Here is a 22,126-nt window from a genome sequence, read left to right as displayed (position 1 = left end):
TTTTTATTTATCAATGGATTTTTAATTTTTAAAAACCATAGTTCTTAGAATTTACTCTATTTTCATTTAAGTCCATTTTTAAGCAATTTGGATGAAAATTTAATTTTTCATTGTCATTGCTAATAAATGTTCATTTTCCACGGACTCTCAAACTTTGTAAGTCACCAAACTTTGGCGACCATTTTCCCGCCAATTTTACCCCTGAAACAAGGCGACTCCCATCTTTTCCAAACGCAAATATCTGGACTTTTATTAAAGATAGAAGGGCATCATTGATTTAGCAGAAAACAAGAAAAATGAACAAACTTTAAGACAGTATAAATGACTTGACATGCCCAAAAATTGACAAGCGCCTGATTCTACCGCGTGGGGACACTATGTTTTCTTTTTCTTTTTAAATGAAAATTGTTTTTACATCATATTTTTATCCTTATCACTTATAGACCTGGACTAATTTCCAAAGAGAAAGTTATTGAAGTATATATGGTGTAAGTATAAGAGTATATCTGTGTGTAGTACAAGGTTGTTTGCTATGTTTTTCTGATATCCGTAAAACATTCTTTTATTATTCATTTGCAATAAAATGATTTCGTTTTACATGTACACGGTGGGTGGTTGTTGATAAGTGCACTGGTATGGCTTGCTCTTTTCCTATCAAAGATTGATCATCTTTATCTCTCTTCCTTCTCTTCGGCAGTTGTATGACTGTTTTGTTTTGCAAGTGCCATAAAACTCTTACTAAAATTTGATCTGAACACAAGTACATTCTGTTTCTATGATATATTATTCCTTGTTTTGTTGACAGGCCAGGAGAAACGAAGTCAGATGAAGCGGACCATGACTCTCGGCGGGGAGGAGAACCTAGACATACCTGGATTGCTAATGGTAATTCATTTTTATTCCTTATTTTAAAAGTTAAACCCCTCTACTGTCGTTAGTTTGAGAATCTCTTAGGCCTGGTTTTTATCCCAAGACTTGCATATAAATGAGATTTTCTGTTTAAACTTAGTATGTCAGCAAAATGATTTTCTTATCACCCTGCAAGGTTTCATAGGTGTACTGTCAATAGTAAGCGAGAAGTTCGTCTTAGTTTAGTTTTAGTAGAGGTTTTACGGTGCTCGCAACTGCATAAGGTCATATCAGCGCCAGAAGATTAGAGGTGTTACAAGAGAGTAACAAACATAGAAAAGAAGAAGGGGAGATAAGGACGATAGATGTTCAACAGGAAAGAAGGAGCAAACCACACCAGAGCACCCGCCAACCACCCACAGTTCGTCTTATGGTTGACCTCTTTGTGGATAAACGTACTTTTCTCTTGTTGCTGCATCTTTTATCGGTAGCTTTTCTTGTAAATTGTCAAGTGTTGTTTCTTTCTGTCTGTCTGTCTGTCTTTCTGTCTGCCTTGTTTTTTTCCTTGCACAGAACGACTACTTTCGTGTAAATTTTTCTCTTAACTCGTACTCTGTGGGTGGTTCGCGGTTGCTCTAGTGTGGTCTGCTCCTTCTTTCTTATGAAACATCTGTTGTCCTCATCTCCCCCCTTTTTTTGTGTTTGTTACTCTCTCGCAACACCACTAATCTTCGACCCTTCATGACCATACTGTTCTGCAAGTGCCGTAAAACACTGGCTAAAATACATCCTTCAGCACTGCAAGACACGCAGGGCCCTGAGACAGGAAACGTGGCCTACCCCACTGACGCTGCAAGAGAAGCTATACGGGCCCACAGATGAACTGAGCAGGACGACCCAATTTATGACAGATACCAGACTTCAAGTGTGATGCGATCGAGAAGAAGAAAAGAAGACTGGCTAAAATAATAACTCATACACTTTATGTGTTGTTCTTACCCTTCAGCACCACAGAGGGCGACGCAACACAACCTTTGGTGTGGATTTCCAGGAGCAGGTGGACACCTTCCAGACCACAGTACCGCCCATCGTGTCCAAGTGCCTCATGGAGATTGAGAGGAGAGGAGTTATGATCAAGGTATTTTGGGGCTTTTTCTAGTCTGGGTGTATTTTTTAAATATTTTTTTGGTTTTTTTTGTGACGGCAGAGTATTCAGGTGTTGTTGAGTAGTGTTGGTGTCCTGGTTAGGTTTGTCTCTTTTCCTGAAATTAAAAAAAACACTGGAAATTTAGTGTGTTTACATACCTTCTGCTTCTTGCATGAGCTTAAATCTCTGAGGTAGACCGACTGCTCACTCAAGGATTGAGTCCAAGCATGGTCTGAAATGTATGTATATATGTAGATAGATATTTTTATACACACACAGTCGTGTAAACGTATTATGTCTTTTGCATGATTTTCGGAGCATTTTCATGTTTGTTTTATGGGGGGGGGGGGGGAGGGGGGGGTTGTTGTATTATGCAGGGTTTTGTTTTGTTGTTGCTGGGTTGTTGTTGTTTTTTTCCCGGGGGGGGGGAACGGGGGTTGATTGTGAAGCAGAAGAGGTGCAAGTTTTTAGTTTTTTTTGTGTTAGTTTCAACTCTGTTCACACTCAGTGGGCTGAGTCTTTGGAAGTAATGTGTCCTGTCTTGGTCATATTTTATTTTTATAATGGTCTTGTGACGAAAGTAATGTGTCCTGTCTTGGTCATATGTTATCATGGTCTTGTGATGGAAGTAATGTGTCCTGTCTTGGTCATAGTTTATAATGGTCTTGTGATGTTCAAATTGCATGTACTACAGCATGTTACTGCTAATCTACTTAAACTAGTAGCCTTTTTGCTGTCTTCATTTAATTAACTGCGTTCTTTGATTCTCAATAAATATGATTGATTTCCTCCTTTGGTTCTATGGAAGGTCAAGTTGTATCTCTTGCCTTTCTTGTTTAGTTAAATCTTTTAACCTGCTTCTTTATTTTTCGTAATGTTTCATTTTTGTTTTGTAGGGAGACTACAGTTATATTGGTTTTACTTAATCTTGTCTTCTTAGCAAATAATATTTATATAAGTAACATCTGTATTGTTTTTGGTGACCTTTTATAGTGCAATCAACATTTTACTTCTTGGTAGGCTTCACATTTTTGCTTTTCTAAATTGTTTCTGTCATGGTCAGTTTTTAAAATCTCTTTATATACTATGGTGTTGGTCATGTAATCCAGTAGTTTTTTTTTTCTTTATGTGCTTTTCTAGCATGCCCCGTATGGGACTAGGGTGAGTGGTGTGCTGGCCCCTTTTGGAGCCTTGTCGGTTTTTTTTCCTAACATTTCACTGACATATGCTGTTGTGACTATGTAGATCCACCTGTAAGGTATGTTTGGATAGGAGACCTGAAGAGAAAGTTAGCCATGAAATGGAAAAATGAAAGAGAAATCGGTATTTATATTGTTTTAAAGTAGCAAAAGAAATCAAAATGTTTCCTATTCATGAGGTGGTAAACAAACTTTCTTGGGAACACGAAAGTTTTATTTTTGCATTTTTTATGAGCCTATTATGTTCCTTGTGTTTGAGTGAATGAGTGTGCCTGTGCATGCTTGCTGGCTAGTGCAGGGTTGTTCACGTGGTTCCATTTCAAAACTTGAAATTTTGTTCTGTGAATTCGTGTAATTGCATTTAGAAGTGAAGTTAAAGGAGCAAGTGAAGAATGGACTTTATTTAACCCAATATGAGCGTTATGAATGTGTATTCATTATAGTGACATTGATAGTTTCTTGATTTGTTGTGAGCTCATCTGCATTTTTAGTAATAGATCACTGATGTATGTTTTTCCGACAGCTTTTACACAACTATACAATCATGATCATCATAAACGTGCACCACACACAACGGATCTTCTTGTTTTATGTCGTCTTACTCAAAAGTTTAATGTGTGAATTTCAGTTCTAACAGATCCATGGATTCTTCTGTCAATACTCTTGTCACTTTGGCAATGTTTGCGTTCCCCTTTATTCTTCTGGTTTCTTCCATTACATTTAAGATTGTCAGAGGTGCTGAATTTCCAGATAAATTTAAAAATTCCGGATTCCTGAAATTGTCCACATTTTACCAGACTTCAAGCTGATTGATTAGAAATTGTTGAACTTTCTATCAAAATAGTCTTGATATAAGATGTATTAGACAAAAATATTAGTAAATTTTAAGTTTTAAGTCTTAGAATACACTTTTCCACAGTTTGCACCCGTGGATCATCAAAATCATGAATTGATCTCTATTTAAAAAATTACACAACAAAGAAGTATTTTTGTGATGAACTTTTATTTGAGCATTGAACCATGGCTTCTTAACTGGTGTGCTTCTGATTGTCCTTTGCTTGTCTTCTCATAATTAACAAAATGTTATTCATTTTGTTTCTGTGGTCTTTTTTTGTGTATGCGTGGATTGAAATTATTTAGAGATAGCAGAGATTTTAGTGAACCGAGAATGGGAAGAATATTCTGGGGATGAGAAATGTTGGGATGAAATCTTAGTTCAAATTTTTTGTCGGGAAATAGAAATTGTTAATCTTTTAAATGAGTATTTTCTTCTCCTCATATCTCCCGTTCCTCATCCGTGCCTTCCTCTCCCTTTCCTTATTTCTTTTTCCTGTTTTTACATTTTATGAGAGATTTGCTTGAAAGCTCAGTATTTTGTTCATGAATTGTGCCAAACCTGTTTAGTGATTGTTGTAGAAACTGATAGTCATGTACACCTCAATACTTTTTTTGTTCCCCCTCATTACAGTTTCTTCCATTCTGTCACTCATGTCATAGGGCATCTACCGCGTGTCTGGTGTGAAAAGCAGGGTGGAGCAGCTGTGCCAGAAGTTTGACATTGACCCAGAGGCTGTGGACTTGACGGACATTCCACCAAATATCATCTCCAACGTGCTCAAACTTTATCTCAGACAGGTCAGTTCTGCTGATTTCTCAAGACAAGTTATTTTGTTTGAATATGGAAACATTTACCTTGTGTTGCGGCTTATGGTTTTGCCATGCGCCTTTCCCTTTCTTTCTTACTCAAGTTGTTTTTTTGTGGCATTTCCTGACAAGGTCTTCTTCTTCGCTAGTTTGCTTCAACTGTCAGGGTTATGTGTCAGTGAGTGAGTCTCTTTAGCTGTTTTGTTATCGTTTTGAGCTGACACGTACTTTTGTGTTTTTGATTTTGCCACTGGCAGAAAATGTTTGAATAGCAATTGGCTTTTAATGTTTGTATTATTTTTTAACTATATAAATATAACCTGAATATTAAGAAGTGGTTGCAATTATTTGTCTGAAGTTCGTTTTCTTTACTAAAAGCTACCAGGGCTGAGAATTGTCTGCTTAAAGGCGGAATTCTGCTCATTGCAACAGCGCCGTCCGCTCATCCAAAGCCTCTTCCGCCTTTTTTCCGAGTTTCGTATTATAATAATATTGTAGTAAGAATTAAAAAATGAATTGAATAAAAGACGATAATAATTTTAGAAGTTTTTTAACTGCTGGTTGGACGAAACCGAGGTGCCTGCGCATCTGTGTGTCGGCCGATACCATTCAATCAAGTACTTTTTGTACTTCGTCATTACTGGTAGAATCGCATTCAGTTGTGACAATTGAGTACCGGTAGTTACGTGGAGAACTGTGGTGACTTTGTCCCACGCATATCACAACCCTGTAGCCTTTTTTTGGGGGGTCTTGTCTGCTTGTTCTTCATCATGGCGAAGTGCACTGTTGATATTCTTTCGAGAGGAGATAAGTTTGATGATGGTGATGCCAGTAACCCGTGGCTTTGGGAATGTGTGATAAAAGTGTTAACGGCCGGCGCATTTGTGAGTTTATTAGAAAACTGAACCAGAAGGAGTAGGCGTGGTGTGCTCTATGTGAGAGGGAAGTGGGAAGTGAGATACGCTGGCCGAGGATATGCCGTGCTGTCTGCACATGTAGACAGGGGAATCCACAAGGAAAAACTGAAGCTACACCTGGAAAACTAAATCATTGACAGTAACATTTTGCTCCACAAAATCATTAAAACACTGAAAAAAGCTTTTCAAAGATTTGTAAACCCTGCGAATAATTTTATTTTTCACCTCAAGGATGATGTATGTACAATGTATAGTAATATTTCCTTTTTGACAGTATTTGGGTAGTTATTATTATTCTCTAAAATTAGGGTAACAAATAAGACCTCAAACCCTTCCAAAATAACTAGATTTAGCTATTTTATGTCTCGTTTTTGTTTCCAAATGTTCGGGGCGGGCATGCCCCCAGACCCCTCTAGTTTTAGCCTTTTTTGTGGTATGTCATTCTCAGCACTGAGCTACTCACTCACTCACTCACTCACTCACTCACTCACTCACTCACTCACTGGCACGGCACGGCAGAGGAAGTCACAATTTTTCTTCAGTTGAAAGAGGTATTTGTTTGGACTATGTGTGTCTCATATTTCTTAAGCTGCAAGACAGCCCATTCTTCATCCATTCATTTGTCCTTTTATAGTAACACTCGTACATTTACTCTTCACAGTTGCCGGAGCCTCTTCTCACCTTCAGACTTTACTCTGACTTTATTCACACTGCCAAGGTGAGTGTCATAAGACTTATTTGGGAACGTTCACTCTGTATTGTATTAGGGATAAATGGAATAAAGTTTGTCGAGAGATCACATTTTCTCTTACTCTCAGCTAAAAGAAAAAGGGTATCCACCCCTGCTCGTAGGAGATTAAAAAGAAATGTTTGACAGAGAACTTGAATTTCTTTAGTTTTAGTAAGAGTTTTACGGCACTTGCAACACAATAAGGTCATATAAGTGCCGAAGATTAGAGGCGTTACAAGAGAGTAACAAACACAAAAAAGGAGGAGAGATAAGAACGATAGATTGAATTTCTGCAATGCTAATGCTCCTTGTGATCCACAGATACCTTAGTGTGCAGAAACAATTTTTATATCCAATCATGCTTTTCAAAGCTCAACATAATCACTTTATTTTGATTTCTCTAAACATTTATTCTCTGAGTCCTGAGTTTCAGGGGGAAAATGCAGTAATGAGAGTGGCCGAAAGAAGTATCGTAGTATATGCTCGCTGGTTTCCCTACAAGAGCTGAGGGACTGATGTTTGCAGGTTCTCTTACAAAGTATGTGAATGATGTCCTGTCCCGTGTAGTTCAATCTATGTTGTCGTGCTGTTTCCAGGAGAACATGTCTGGCCAACTGCTTGGAGACAACTTGGTCGCACATCTGAAGACACTTGTGGCGAAATTGCCATCGTCAAACTTACGCACTTGTGCTGTTCTCATGCATCATTTGCAGAGGTGGGTCTATGCAAACAATTAGGTGACTTTTTGTATGTATTATCAATAAAGAATAAGTACTCTATACTGTCATGAGGGGATTTAAAAAGCTAGTCCGGTGGATATCTCTGAAAATGTAGCAATGCCAATGAAAATTAAAATTTTCACTTTAGCCCCCTTTTTTTGGTACCTAAGAAAGAATTTTCAATCCTAAGAATTAACCTTCTTGAATTTTGAGAATCGGTTCATAAATACAAAAGTTATGGGGTTGTAAAGGTCGGCAAAATATGGATGACCCACATATAGGAAAATACTCCTAAAAAGTGGACCACGCAGTAGCAGATTCTGTAAGAAAATCGACGATATCTCGGTAACTAATCGGAGTGTTCGAGAGAAACTTGGCCACCCGATGTGTTTTTGAGTGTAGAAATCATTTCTGCAGTCAGATTTACTACCAATTTCGTAGTTATTTTGTTATAATTAAAATTTTGGTGTACATATTACGATTTTGCGAAAAAGGGGTGTCGGGATGAGTCCATTTTATTTATAGCATCGTATCACAACATGGGATCTTTAAGAATATATGTCAGCAGCGTGACTAAATAATTGCAAAGCTTTTTATGATGACTTCAGACCATGCCAACCGTAAAAGATAAGTTAATTCAATCTAGCATGCTGTACAATTAAAAATTCTTTTTCCCCGCTGAGACGCGAACACCCCGAGACGAGATAACCTCGCCTCGGAATACCCCCATTGCGATGTTACAGGGGAATAGAGAGAAAAACAACCGGGTGCGCGCGCCCGCCATTGCCCTATTTCAAGTGACCAATGAACGGGCCCGAAATAGTCATGCGGGGATTTGTTGGTCACATACATTTGCCACGAGAGTGAGGGGAAAATGGCCGGTCTCCGTGCGAAGCCGCTTTGGATAGGGGGGTAGTCATGTATCTATGATCGGGTCTAAACAACTACTTGACACAGAACGTTCAAATTTGAGCACACTATAGAGGATAGATAGATCTATTACCATCTCGGCGTTGAAATTCAAACTCCTTATAGTTTTCAGTGTACACGATACGAAAGTGTTCCCGACACCAAAAGTATAGGTTAATTTATGTGTACGAACTTCAACGTCCACATATCATTAGTTTGTCCTATTTTCTGATTGGTTGCCGAGTTTCATTTGGATTGGTTCGGAAATAGAGCAGACCGAGGTTGACAAAGTTAGTCACCTACGCTTCAGCCGGGTCCGCAAAATTGCCCGTAAACGGGGACCAAATTTTCGCAGCGCGGGAAAGCCCGATTGGCATTGCTAGAAAATGTGGTATCTAATTTTATGTTTTTATTAACTCTTCAGAAAAATAGATAGGAGTGTGTCTTTTCGAGAAAGGGAGGAGGGGGGGGGGGTGATTCTCATTCAAGGATCAATAAATCTCTTGTTTGTGAGTGCTTTGTCTATTTGTGGATATACAGGTCCCTCATTTACTCTTGTGATGTATTTTTCAATAGGGAGTGGAATTGAAGTCCTTTGATATTTTCAGACATTCATTTTGTGGTGGTTTTGAACAACTTTTTCTAATTTTCTTCGCTGATTGACCTACGAATGATTATTTTCCCTAGCTTCTTATAGAGTATGTTTGTGACCAAGCTGAGAATGTGGCCTTGTCCAAGTACTAATTAGTATCTGTGTCACGCTGACATAGTTTCATGGTGATGTTGTGATGTATTCGCAGAGTGGCAGCCCATGCAGACCTCAACCACATGAGTGCTAGCAATCTGGGAATTGTGTTTGGACCCACATTACTTCGACCTTTGTGAGTTTGTCTTTTGTGTTTCGCCCATTTTTCTTTATATTTGTTTTGAATGCATATCATATTTAGATGAAATAGTTTCTGCTGAGTTGTGCTACGGTGTTTTGTTGCTTTGAGGTCACTGTGGTGAGTTTCAAGTTATAGTATCATTTGGTAAAAAGTTAAATATTCTTCTACTTTTTACTTATTCGGAACTTCAGTGAGGTTTTTTCACTTTGCTTGAATATGTTATACTTAAGTATTGTTACGGAGGAAATAACATTTTTATGCACTGATTATCATTTTGTTAATGGTTGGTATTAATCATTTTTGAACAATTTTCATATGCTTTCGTAATAACTTTTCAGGGAAGGATCAGCATCATTAGCCTCTTTAGTGGATACGCCACATCAGACTCGTGCAATAGATCTGCTCATCACAAATGCTCATGTGAGTAGATACATTATGGCTGTGAGTAGATACATTATGGCTGTAGATGTGAGTAGATACATTATGGCTGTGAGTAGATACATTATGACTGTGAGTAGATACATTATGGCTGTGAGTAGATAAATTATGGCTGTGAGTTGATACATTATGGCTGTGAGTAGATACATCATGGCTGTGAGTAGATACATGATGGCTGTGAGTAAATACATTACGGCTGTGCTTTATTTTTGGAGGACAAGAAAAAGAAAGTTAGTCTAGTTTTGCATCAGTTTTGGTTTTGACATGCGACTATCAAGCAGTTTGTACTCATTCTGTTGGTTTTAGTGGTTTTGAAATGAAAACAATTTCAGCCCCGACCAGTTCAATGATTTACATTTAAGAGTAATACTACATGATTTCAAGAAATCTTCTTTTTGCCGACTTGGCTGTAGTTTGGTCGTTTTACTTTGATGGTGATGAGAAAGCGTCAGGCTTTTTTTTTTTTTAGTAAGCTTTCAACCACAACTTGATTTAGTTTGTTTTCTTTGTCAATTTTTCTCTCACTCAAAGTTTTGGCTTACAGAGATGTGGTTGATGTAACGCACTTAGGACAATTCCGTACCTTCTCTTGATCTGTGAGGATTGTAGGATTTATTAAATAAAATTTTTTGTCTTCTTAAAAATCATAGTACTGGGTACAGTGGAAGTGACTCTACAATGATGTCATCAGATTCTGTAATTCATAACCTTTTTTTAAAATGCCTTTGCCCATTTGATGTTATATATTCTTGTTTCCAATTTTATAACTTTCTTTGATTATAGGTTTGATTTCTTGTGAAATGACATTGTTATGACTTCATCTTTTGCTCGACAGTTGATCTTACAAGTCTGGTTTTTTTCGTTAGGTGATAATGAGTACATAAATAGGAAAGTGTTGTTTAATTATTTATTTTTCAAATGTATTTATGAAATGACGTATCTGAAGATACATCTCTGTTGTCTGTAGTGGAGCAGCAGGGAGAACATTTTTATAGAGTTTCTGTTTTTCTGCTAAGATGTTGTAAACCTCTCAACCTGGGTTTGAAAGCCTGCCTCCTAAATGATCTAATTTGTATTGATGGAGGCGTAAAGACGACTACATTTAAACATTTCTTAAAAGATATATGAGGCATTCTTGTTTTCCCAGGTTATTTTTGGCCCTAGTGAGGACTTTCAAGTGGCCCCAAGCCAGACGCCCATCGAGCAGCTGAACCAAGCTCTGGATGGTGTTTTAATGCCTGGTGAGGGCCGCCTGAGGCACAAAACTTTGCTTCTTTACCCATTCATTGAAGTGTGCTTTTAAAAAAATTCAAGAATATGGTATACAGTGAAGAGAATACTTGCTCTTTTGAATGAAAGCGCTCGCCTGATATATTAATACCATATTGCTTGTATCAGGCGCAATATCGATGTGACAATTCTGACGAGCTGTTTCGCGTATTTTTTAATACAAGTTTCATAGTGTAGACGGGACAGGAATTTTATACGTATCAAGTTTTCATTATTGGTAATATTCTTATAACTATAAAACATAATTCTTTTAGACATTCCTGTCTTTTATGGTATCTGTGCATCAGTATTCTATCTTGGAGTAGTTCTTTTACTTGGGAATATACATAATTTTCCGCTGCTTGAAGCCAGGAGGCTTGATTTTCTGCAGCAAGATATTGGCAGGTACAGATGACTACACAGCAGTGGGACTTGACAATCCTGCAGCACTTTAGGTTAGTCTGAAACTAATGACATTACTCTTAACCCTTTCACTGCTGACCTATATTCCCCGCCCTATGCTGACCTTGTTTCCAGGAATAGCACTCAAACGAGTGATCCATTTAAAGTGCTATTTACCTGTGGTATTGCATCAAATGCATATCAATATCTATATCATTTTAAAAGGAAATGAATGAACCGCTATCATCATCATCAAAATTTTTTCTATAGCTTGATAAGTTGGGAGCATACATCGCGAGTGATCAGTCATAGCTTGGAGCTAGAGACGTAAGAACTTTGAAGAGAGTGACTGTTCAGTGACGCTATAGTTCATGCTATTTCGGTCATTGTTGGTTTAACTAGGCTAACTATGGTTTAACTAGGGCTAACTTAAGCTTCTCTAACTCGGGAAGAACAGAGCTTTCAGGGGAGCACACTCTCGATACTAAATTGCAATTACCGGCTGAGTAGGAAACGAAACAAATAGCGATATTGCCGGGCGTACACTGTACGTCTACAGCCCGATTTATATCCGTACACCACACGCCGAGCAGCAGTGAAGCGGTGAAGAGTTGGCTTTTTTCAGTTTGTTCAAATGAGTTATGCCTTTTTTCTTTCTTTTTTTTGTCTTTTCAGGTCAGCATTTAGCAGACCATGCGCAGATGCAGAAGCAAAAGCAAAAGTGAGTCCCTTTTCATTTTGTTTGTTGAAGGTTTTTTTTTGGGGGGGGGGGGGGGGGGGAATGTGTATTAAATTTATTTTTTTTTATTGCTTATTCTCTTTCTCTTGAGACATAGATATACATAGGCCTACATTGTCTGTTTGGGGAAGACATGTTGATCTAAGACTTTCATTTCTAGATTGCAAGAAATAATTTCTGTCAATCACTGGGTTGCTTTCTGGCTTGAATGTTCTAGTGGCTTTTATGAGTTTAGAGAAGTTGTAAGTGTTGTTTATTGAGAGTGGGCAGAATAGTGTCCACATTTCTCTTGGATTAGATTAGAACAAAATGATACTGAAAGGTCAGTATGAGCATAACACCCATCATTCAGCTGCTGAGATGATCCATTTAATATATTCCTTTCTGTATATTTACAGTGATGATTAAACAATCTACAATTTCTTTAAAAGAGTAGGAGATGTATGAGACAAAGAACTTTGAAAATAAATGAGTAATTGTCAAACTTCTTTGTATGAATTTTTTTCTTTGTTTTATAACATTAGTTCTTCTCTATGGAGAAGAGCGTAGTTTTCAAGAGCGCTACAGAATGTTTTGACAACTTTTTCTCTTGAATCAGGTCACCTGATGTCAGCTCCCAGGCGGAGAGTCAGGCTGCGGTGGTGGTCAGTGAACCAGCGGTCCCTTCAGCAGCTTCCAGTGCCACACAGGTCAGTCAGAAAACAACTCACAGTTTCTTGTCTTTTTTTTAGTTCCCGCCCCTACCCGGACCCCGAAGCCCTGTTCTCCATTCCCACCCCACTGAATCCCAGCCCCCTTTTTTGCATCTAGCTTCATTGTTGTGCCTTTTGAAAAGTAATTTTTACCTGTTGTCCATGTATGACCATTGTTCCTTGTACCAATAATCCTTTGCGAATTTTTTCAGGATTTGTCAATAGTTTTATGTTCTTTTAGTTTAGTTGTTTTTTTGCATTTACCAGAGGAAGCTGTGACATCTGAGCTGTAGATGTGTCTATGCTGTAGACTTATTGGTTTTGCTGGTATAGCCTTTCAAATATCAACCAGTTGTTCAAGGTTTCTACATTTTTTTTTTTTCGATTTTGTACAAGTTTCTCTTTTATCATGGTTTGTTGCTGTAAACATGGCCCTCCTGCTTTCCCTTATACAAAAATTACTTTTTGTCATGTTGCTTCAGAAACACAAACAAATGACACTTTAAGAAATTAATGTTTCACCCAAATGATATTCAATTACCCACAATGGTTTTACTTACTCTCTTGCCTTTTTGTTCTAGTTGAATGTTCGTAAGTTTTGTTTGTAAATTTGCCTCACACACTCTTACCCATTTGCAGCCGTGTGCCTCTGAATATCTCCTCCCTGGCTCTGTTAGTCAGGAATTGCAGGACTGTCAGAATCTCTCTGTCAATGGTAATTATGAATGGACTGTTGCGTGTGCATTCAGCTATTGAGACTCATTCGTTTCTGTGTCTCTACAGTGCCAACTGTAGAGGGAATTTCTATTGTTCCTTTTAAAAAATTCCTTTTGGTTCTTATTTTCTCCCTGCATGTTACCCTAAAGCACATTGACAGATGTTGTATTTGAAAGTGAAAATGTCTTTTTAATAATTGTAATTTGTTAGATAACTGTTGTACGAGTGTGGTATGAGTTTGTTATTGTGTGCATGTTGTTTACTTAAGTGTACTCAGGATAAAATAATTTTTAACAAACTGTCTGTGGGGGCTACATTTCATAAAACAATATTTTTGTTTTAGTCCTACGGCTAGTTACTTTACCATTAGTTTTAAGGGTTTTAGCAGCCGCAGTTAATCTAAATATTGAGTAGATGGTCAGCTTCAAGAAGAATTTGTATGGGCATGGAGTGCATCGTACACATCTTATTTTGTAGTTGTTTTTTTTTTTAGCTACCCCTCATAGCATGCACTCATAATATGATGGCCGCCGTTTTTGTTAATATCATGTTTGTCACAAATATGATACCTGGATCGATAGGGACTGCAGTCCTGTGTTTGAAAATAACTTTGTACTGCCTAGGTGCTGTGAAGGCAAAACGCAGGCTTTATTATGTCCGTGTTTTGGAAGGTAAAAGCTTGTTGTAAAAGTTTGTTGTAAAAGCTTGTTGTAAAAGCTTGTTGTAAAAGTTTGTTGATTCTGTGCATGGAGGAGGCATGTCAAAGCTCATGTGAAGTCTTTCCCTGCCAGGCTTAGAGTTAGAATGGGCGGAGTCTAGGTTGGACGAGGACGATGACCCGGCTGACCTCCTTCTGCCCGACCAATCAAAACCTCAGTCAGAGCCGCTGAGTGTGGCTTTGAGCCCGAGATGCATTTCAGGTACTGGTGCAGCTCCAAGTGCCAAGTTTGACTTTAGTCTCTAGGAGAAAATTTCAAGCAAACAACAGTCCTTGTTTTATCTGAAATGTTCATGTCACTGATTTTCTTTTTTTTTCCCTGGTGCTTTGTCACCCAAAAAATGAAGAGTCATACTTTTCAAATTTCAATAAATGTATTTAAGAAGTGATGAAAAAATATTTGTATTGCTTTTTGACTTTTATGTCTTTTTTAAGAATTCAAGAAAGTTTCTGTCCCTGAGTCAGTTTGTTTGAGGAGCAAAATGTCTTAGTTTTATGTGGCATAGTTCATATGAGTTAAAGATTATTACCGTTTTAGTCAGGTCATGTAGAAACGATAATTTTCTTTTTTTTTTAAAGTTTATAAAAACAAGTAGTTTGTGTTGTTTATTATATTAATTTTTTTTGTCACTTTCTAATCCTCTAACAGAAGTTTAAAAAACTTCTTCCTTGAAAAAAGGTACATCGAAACATTTTATAGATCTACACCCACCCCCCACATACTCAATGCATGTCCACCTCATCTAGGCTGTTCCCTTGTACAATTTAAAAAATAATAACACTTTCCTCTACTTACATTTTACAAACCATTTTCATCTACTACTGATCCCTCACTGCTACTGAAAAGCAATCTTCCCACACCAGACTGTCTGTTGCAATAACCTCACTGCTGTGTTCAAAAGTTTGCAGTGAGCTGGGTACTTGGAGTTTTACCATAACCTCTCGAGTGTTTTATCAGTTGGAGTGATTTGCTGTGAACCAGCGTCTTCAACCTGTAGATTCATTCTTCTTTTATCTTTTTTTCCCCGTCTTTCTTCTTCCTCATCATTTATATCAGTAGTTATTCTTGGGTTGTTTTTTCAAAGTTTTTTCTTTTGTTTTTGTGTGAGTTTTGTTTGTTTGTGATTTGAGGTGTTGATGTATCAGTGTAACCTGCTTGTGTGTCACTAATAGATGTGTCTTTTTTTCAGCATTAAAGCACTCATATGTGTCATTATGACGCTGTTGTGTAAAAACACATTGTCAGTTTGTGGTAGGTCTAATGAGTCGTGGTGTGTAGCTGTGTAGCTGCATGAAGGGAAAGAAACTTTTAGCTTCTAGAGGGTGAGTGGTGCCCTTGGGTCTTTTCGAAGTATGACTTTATTCGTTCCTCAAGCATGTATCGTCTCTGGTGAATAAATTAAGGATGGCTGTTGAATTTTTCTTCTTGTACTCTTTTTTCCATTTAGTTGAGTTTTCATTGGATTATGTTGAGTAAAGTGCTTGGTCTCAAAGAGGGAGCGCACTCTATGGGCGCAATTTTTTTACAGCAGTTTTAGGAAAAAGTATGATTGAAAATACGTGTGTACACTAGACAAGTTTGAAATGGGACTGGCGCGTGTCTAGCCACACCCACAGACAACAGCTTATCAACATTTGAAAGAAGTTTGTTCAAATGATTATGGAGAGGCAGATTTTCAATTCATGTGTGCTGTCTGTTGTTTCATAAGAGATAAATTTGTATAACAAAACGAAGGCAGAAGGGAGCTGAGTCTTACTTGTGTTTCATTATCAGCAAAGCTTGGTAAAGGGATTGTTCTAAATATGATGCCTCGGATATTCTGAATTGTGCAGTTGAATATCTTAATTTTGAAATGGTTGTAATGAGGTTATAAAAATACTGTTGATGCACATGACCAATTAACTAATACTTTGTTTGTGAAGAAGAGAAAGATCTGATGAGAAAATAAATAGTCCATGTCTTTTTTTGTAATAAACGTTTAAAGTGAAATAGCAAAAGAAAATCTTTGTGGGTATTAAACGGGCCATTCTGTTGGTCAGCTTAAAAAGTTGCCAAAAACCAAGGTTTGAAACAAGCAACTTTTGTTGTTCTCTGACTTTAATACAGTGTTCACCAAGTGGCAGATACTTGACTAAATACAGTGTTCACCAGGTGGCAGATACTTCCCATTTACACTGTCTTTTTGTCTGTCACTTTCTTTCTGTTGCCTGTGTGTTTTTCTACCTCTGCTCTTCCTCTCTACTTCTGTCATTCCCCTTTATTTACCACCTCCCCTTTGTCTGTCTCTGCCTAGCTGTGATATGGTATTTTGGGTTTTGCTCCTGCATAGATGTTGTTTTTTCTCTTTTTAGAATTATTGGTAGGAAACTGACAGGACTAAATATTTGCTACAAAGATGCTGAGAAAAGTTTGAGTGAAATTGGTGTTTTAATATCCCTTTTTTGTTTGCATGAGCTGTGGTTTGACAGAGTCATTTGGCATTATTTTTCTCTCACTTGTAAGTCCTGTAGTTTCCCTGACTGTCTTCAATCTGTCATCAAAGGGACTTTGCAATGAAGTCAAACACCTTGTTTAACATGCCCGCTGTGCAGTTTAACATGCCCTCTGTGCAGTTTAACATGCCCGCTGTGCAGTTTAACATGCCCGCTGTGCAGTTTAACATGCCCGCTGTGCAGTTTAACATGCCCGCTGTGCAGTTTAACATGCCCGCTGTGCAGTTTAACATGCCCGCTGTGCAGTTTAACATGCCCGCTGTGCAGTTTAACATGCCCGCTGTGCAGTGGAAGCTTTTGGATCTCATGTATTTGAGTAATGCCCTCCCAAATCTTTGCTCATGCAACAAACTTGGAACTGACTCTAGAACTTGTGACTTTATTAACATGTGTTGAGTTACAGCATGACTCATGTACAAGTTATAGATTACAACCTCCCCCTCTCCTTACAGCAGGCTTGCATGCTGATTGAGTCATTTCATGCCCTTCCTAGTGTGTTTTTTAAAAGAAATGTGTTTTCCTATTATATCAAGGAGCACAGTAAAAGCTCTCCCAGAGAAGGGTACTCTGTGTGGTTTTCTTCTGATCCATTCTTTAGAATTGACCAAAGTAATTGAAACTGTTATGTTTGTCATGCCATTCTTGTGTTAGATTTGTAAAAGCCTTCCTTTTTCAGCTAGAAGCGACTGTCCCAAACTCTTGTCTCCTGGTTGTTGGGATTCCTTAGCTCTGACATTCTGTGAATATAGAGCATCTGTGCAATACATCTATCCATCTATGTGTACATCTGAGTGTACAGCACTCTCTATAACCTGATGGCAATGGGTTCTGTCTACTGTGGGAGTGGAGGTGTACATGCATGTATATAGCGCTTGAGCTGTGGTTGGTTGTCAGTTTGCAGTTATTTGAGAGATGAGTCGAAGATAATGAAGCTATTTTTTAAAAATACCATTGAGTTTTTCCATTTTGTGAGTCTCTCATTTCGTGAGGAACAATTTTGAATTTGAAAGCGATTATGCGCTAATTTAGAGTACATCTTACTACTTTTGAGATATGAGAGATAGACCTGGCCAACTGAACCTGAACCTTTCAGACTGTATTTCAAACTATTTATGATGCTGAGGCCGCATATGATCAGTTCAATAAAGTAAATGAATGATTTTATTTCTTTGACAGGAGTGTCAGAAAAGGAAACATGTAAAGCAAGTTGATTAGTGTTTGAGTGAACACAATCCACAAGTATTGGATCTCTTTGGCTCATTCGGAACAATTTTATCCTTCGTTTTTTAATCTTATCCAGACACTGATTTTGAAAGACTCCCATGTGGAGAGCATTACTAGAAAATTGATGTGTTGTTAATTGAGTATTTTAATATGCTTTATTAGTTGTAATGATTAATCATTATTTTGTGAAGTGTTTTCTCGATTGAGATAATATTAGTGTCATGTCCTTAGTTGGGCTCTTAGGCTCAAACTTGTAGTGCTTGGTGGTTGAAGCTTTTAGAGAGAGTCATTATTGAATGCACCATGATAAAGCTTTCATCAGCTGTGTGCAAAAGAATTGTCATACAAAAGCCAAAAGGATATTTTAGAAATTTCATAACAGCATTGATTGGTTCAAAAGACATTGAACATTGGTCCTGATACTGGAAAAGTGTATCCAACTTTTGGTGGTAGCACAGATTAAAGAATAGATGACTAAATAATGACTGAATATCAGAAACAAAAGTTTTATTTGGCTTGTATCTGATTCACTTTCAATGTGAAACCTTTAAAGGTATTTGTATGGCTATGTGAGAGGAAGATACTGAGCATAGATTTAAGTTGTTGGACAAAATGTGATTTGTAATAACTAGGAATGTTATACATGGCTAAAAAGATTTTTTTGTTATGGTATCCAGTGTTTTTTTGATCAGTCAAGGAATACCAACTGAACAGATTGCAAACGAGACTTCAAGTCCCAAGTAGTGATTTCTTTGACTCTATGTCTGCTTTACCCTATCTGTCCCCAGTGCCAGGAACCAGTGGCACCTCCACGGCGCAGCCTGCGACTGAAGAGAGCTCATCGACACCGCAGTCAGAGCCCTACCTAAAGAAGCCCACCGTGACCAAGTCAGCCTCCTCCCCCCTGGTCTCGCACCGCACTTACCCCAGCCAGATGATGACCTCCTCCGCCTCTGTCCCCGGCGCCTCCGACAGTTCGGGCACGGACATGGCCTCTGCCCTCTCCTCCGCTGCCTCTGGTATGGCGGCCTCCCTGCTGAGGTCTTCCAGCAGCTTTACCTCCTCCCAGCTCTCCTCCACATTAGGCTACCACTCCCTCACCACCTCCGCTTCCACTGGATCGTTCAGTAGCCAGGATTTGGAGACCAGAGGAATGTCAAAGTCCCCTGTTCCGATGACGGAAGAGGTTGCCAAGTTGTCAGTGGAGACGAAACCGTCTGGAGAGGAAGGAAACACTGAATGCTCGGCAGGGGAAAAACAGAAGCTGGAGGAGCTGGCCAGGAAGAAAGCCCACTCTCACCAGCTGGAGAACATTAAATACCTGACCAAAGCTCCCAGTGTGGAGGAGACAGGCGACAACTTTTACCCCAAGATAAACCTGGTCTCTAGTGGTGGTCTCCCTGTCACACACAGCCTCCCATGCATGCCCAAGATGAATGTTGTACCTGCAGATGCAGTGGTAGATAGCAGCAGTCCTTCGCATACAGAAACAACAACAGCAGTCACAGCAGAACAAGAGCCTGTTCCTGTCTCAACAACTGACCAACCTGTGCAGAATGTGCCGGAAGCACCACCACCACCACCACCACCATCATCATCGTCGTCATCATCATCAGCTGCGCCAAATGCCGCAGCTACAGGCAAACCCTCGGCCGTCCTGAGACAACCTATGGTAGATAACAGAGGTTTCTCCTCGCGGAAATCTGTCCTGGAGGAAATGCCGATCCCAACGGTGAGCAAGCCAATGAGCCCAACGTCTGATGGCTCTGAGACAGGCGGAGCGGAGGAAGGGCCAGTTCCCGCTGTCACTTTACCCGCGAGTCCCACCATAAAGCGTAGAGAGATGCCCAGCCGTATACCCACTAGTCCTACCATCCCGCGCCATGGCATGGGCGCAAAGCGTGGTGATAAGGGAGACAAACGAGCTGACCAGTTCAAGCTAGAACAGAGAAAGCTAGTTATGGCCATCAAGTCGGACGCGAAGATAACGGGGCCCGAGGATGACAAGAAGTCTGAATCTGATCAAGTATTGGTCACTGGTGCTGTAAGCCCGCGGGCAAGTACAAGCTCTTCCCCGAAGGTGAAAAGAAAGTCCGGGCTGTTTGACGATGCATTAAGCGGTGGTTGTGCCTTGTCTGCTTCAAGTCACATGGTGCCCCAGGAACCTAAGCCGACACCACAATCAGCAGAGGAAGTCAAGCCGAAGACAGAATCACCACAGGAAGTTGAGATGAAAATGGAGTGTGAAGAAAAGTTGGAGACGCCTAAAGAGAGTTGTGCTGCACAACAAGGAATGTTTTCACCTGAAGTGAAAAAATCCACCACAAAGGCTTCAGGTTCTCCTGTGTCCAGCCGCTCGTCAGCAAGCAGTCATACTTCTGTAGGGCAGAGTAAAACTGGGGCCAGGTCCAAGTCTGATACCTCAAAGAGCGACGGTCAAAGTAGCCCTCGGCAAAAAACTTCCACCATCTCCGAGGGAGGAGTCAGACCAGGAGTTGGGCGGGGCAGAGCGCTGGCTATGCCATCCACTGTGTTCACAAAGAAGTCGAGTCCAGCCTCTTCCCCGGGGAAAGGTTCACCAAAGGTTGGTAGTGGCTCCACCCCGTCTTCCACCAGACCGCTATCATCTCCAGCTGCTTGTTCCCTGACGAAGAGAACTGCTGCCGACCAAAACTCTTCTCCCTCCTCCACTCGAGCATCGACGTCGAGTTCAGCCAAACAGTCGGGTGAAGGATCTAGCCCGTCTGCCACCCCAAAGTCTGGTTCCCCCTTGGCTAAGAAGTTGTCTGGTAGGAGCACCGACTCCCCTGCTGCTTTTTCTACAAGATCCACCCTGAAGAGCTCTGGCAGCGGGCCAAAGACTGGATCACCACCGAAAGGAGATGTGGCTGCTCGAGTAGAGAGATTTTCTTCCTCTTCAACGTCTCAGTCCTCATCTTCTTCTTTGTCATCTCGGCAACGAAAACCTTCGGGTGAGGGAGTAAGTGCGTCTTCAAGTCGGACGCCGACAAAGCCAGTACTGAGGAAAACGTCTAGTGGCAGTAGTGGGGGCGCTGTGGGGTCCTCGGGCAGTCCACGGAGGATTCATGAGAGATGTCAGCAGGAAAAACCATCACCAAGCCAGACCACAGGCAAGTCTAGTGCCTCAAGTGCTGGAAAGACCAGCTCCTCCCGGCCAGCACAGCTGTCATCTAGTACCACGACAGCCACAACAGCGACATCCTCATCCTCGCCTGTGACAACACCAACATCAACAACGGGGAAGCTTTCTCAAGACAGAACCCCTAGATTTGTGTAAATTTATGGGGTGAAGGTGGGGGAGGGGGTTGAGGTTTAATCATGAAACAGATGCCATGGAAATTCTCTGACTTGTCATGTGACTGGGACTTTTTCGATATTTTCAATACAGTATGGTTTAGTCTTTGTGTATCATTGTCAAGGTGAAAACACTCATGTTAAAGCAGCGAGCTGCTCTACGGCCTTGTCTGGCTGGGATCAATGTATTCTCTCTTATATCTTATTCTGTAATTTTGATCATGTTCCTTTATCTGCTGGTGAGTGATGCTTGAAAGACACGGGATGAAAAGCGTACTTTTGTAGCTGCATACCCTGAGTAGCATGTCGTATTATATGTCCAAACAGTTCTTTCTTATGTGTGCACTCGGTTGTCACAATCAGTATGGTTGATTCGGCCCAGGACTAAGTCCTGAAATTAGTCTTCTTTTTTTTGTATTTGCTATATTGTAGTTCCATGTTTTAGATTTTATACTAAAGAAGGCCAGCCACCGACTGAAAAGGAAAGTCTTTTTTTTTTTTTTTTCACTTGGCACTCTGTTCTGTGATCATTTGTAGTCTTCTTACTTTTGTTATAGGAGCATTGCGTTTGTTGTAGATGTGAGCCTATTATACTCTGAAACATTTTGTTTACAGAGGTATTACCTCATTACTTTCTTTTTCTTCTAGTCAACATCCACCCTGAGTATGTATTTATTTGTTCATATTGAAATCCACTACTTAAGCAATTAATTTCTGCATTCTTCTAAGGGTGTGCATTGATAGGAGGAGATGGAATCCCGGGGAAGAGTTTCACATCGTAAAAACAGCTGTTTTTTAAAGAAGTTTTAAGGAAGTTGAAAAATACTTAGTCATGCAAAAAAATATGCACTTAGAGTACCTGGTTATTAAATAATTTTGCTACTGTTGTAGCTGTCAACATTGTATTTGAATGAATCTTTTATAATAATAGTGAGTTTCTGACATTTTTTTCAAAAGCAAACGTGTCAATTGTTTTCAACTTTGAAGAAATTAGTCCAAATTGTGATGGAAGTTTGAGACAATTGGAAAGCTCTTGGGATTTACAAATTGCTTTTTTATAGTGATATACTGCTTCTCGATATTGGCGAAGTGTCTTATGTCCTAGTCTAAACAATTGT

At 39.5% G+C, this 22,126-nt stretch overlaps 1 protein-coding gene across 3 annotated transcripts in view; it reads left to right on the top strand.

The window, feature by feature from the left end:
* LOC101848906 (rho GTPase-activating protein 45) overlaps positions 1 to 21,851 on the top strand; it is a 42,344-nt gene extending 20,493 nt beyond the window's left edge. For all 3 annotated transcript variants that reach the window (XM_035971509.1, XM_035971510.1, XM_035971511.1), the window contains 12 exons: positions 806 to 885; positions 1,856 to 1,987; positions 4,693 to 4,830; positions 6,418 to 6,474; positions 7,083 to 7,201; positions 8,915 to 8,995; positions 9,340 to 9,421; positions 10,587 to 10,680; positions 11,786 to 11,831; positions 12,448 to 12,538; positions 13,181 to 13,256; positions 18,482 to 21,851. In XM_035971509.1, the coding sequence (XP_035827402.1) occupies positions 806 to 885; positions 1,856 to 1,987; positions 4,693 to 4,830; positions 6,418 to 6,474; positions 7,083 to 7,201; positions 8,915 to 8,995; positions 9,340 to 9,421; positions 10,587 to 10,680; positions 11,786 to 11,831; positions 12,448 to 12,538; positions 13,181 to 13,256; positions 18,482 to 20,991 (3,506 nt within the window). In that variant the 3' untranslated portion in view covers positions 20,992 to 21,851. The remainder of the gene's footprint in view (positions 1 to 805; positions 886 to 1,855; positions 1,988 to 4,692; positions 4,831 to 6,417; positions 6,475 to 7,082; positions 7,202 to 8,914; positions 8,996 to 9,339; positions 9,422 to 10,586; positions 10,681 to 11,785; positions 11,832 to 12,447; positions 12,539 to 13,180; positions 13,257 to 18,481) is intronic.
* The last annotated feature ends 275 nt before the right edge of the window (positions 21,852 to 22,126 follow it).

This window comes from Aplysia californica, unplaced genomic scaffold (genome assembly GCF_000002075.1).
Source record: "Aplysia californica isolate F4 #8 unplaced genomic scaffold, AplCal3.0 scaffold00450, whole genome shotgun sequence".
Taxonomy (NCBI): domain Eukaryota; kingdom Metazoa; phylum Mollusca; class Gastropoda; order Aplysiida; family Aplysiidae; genus Aplysia; species Aplysia californica.
Note: the sequence above shows the minus strand (reverse complement) of the source record. Positions and strands in the feature narration are given on the sequence as shown.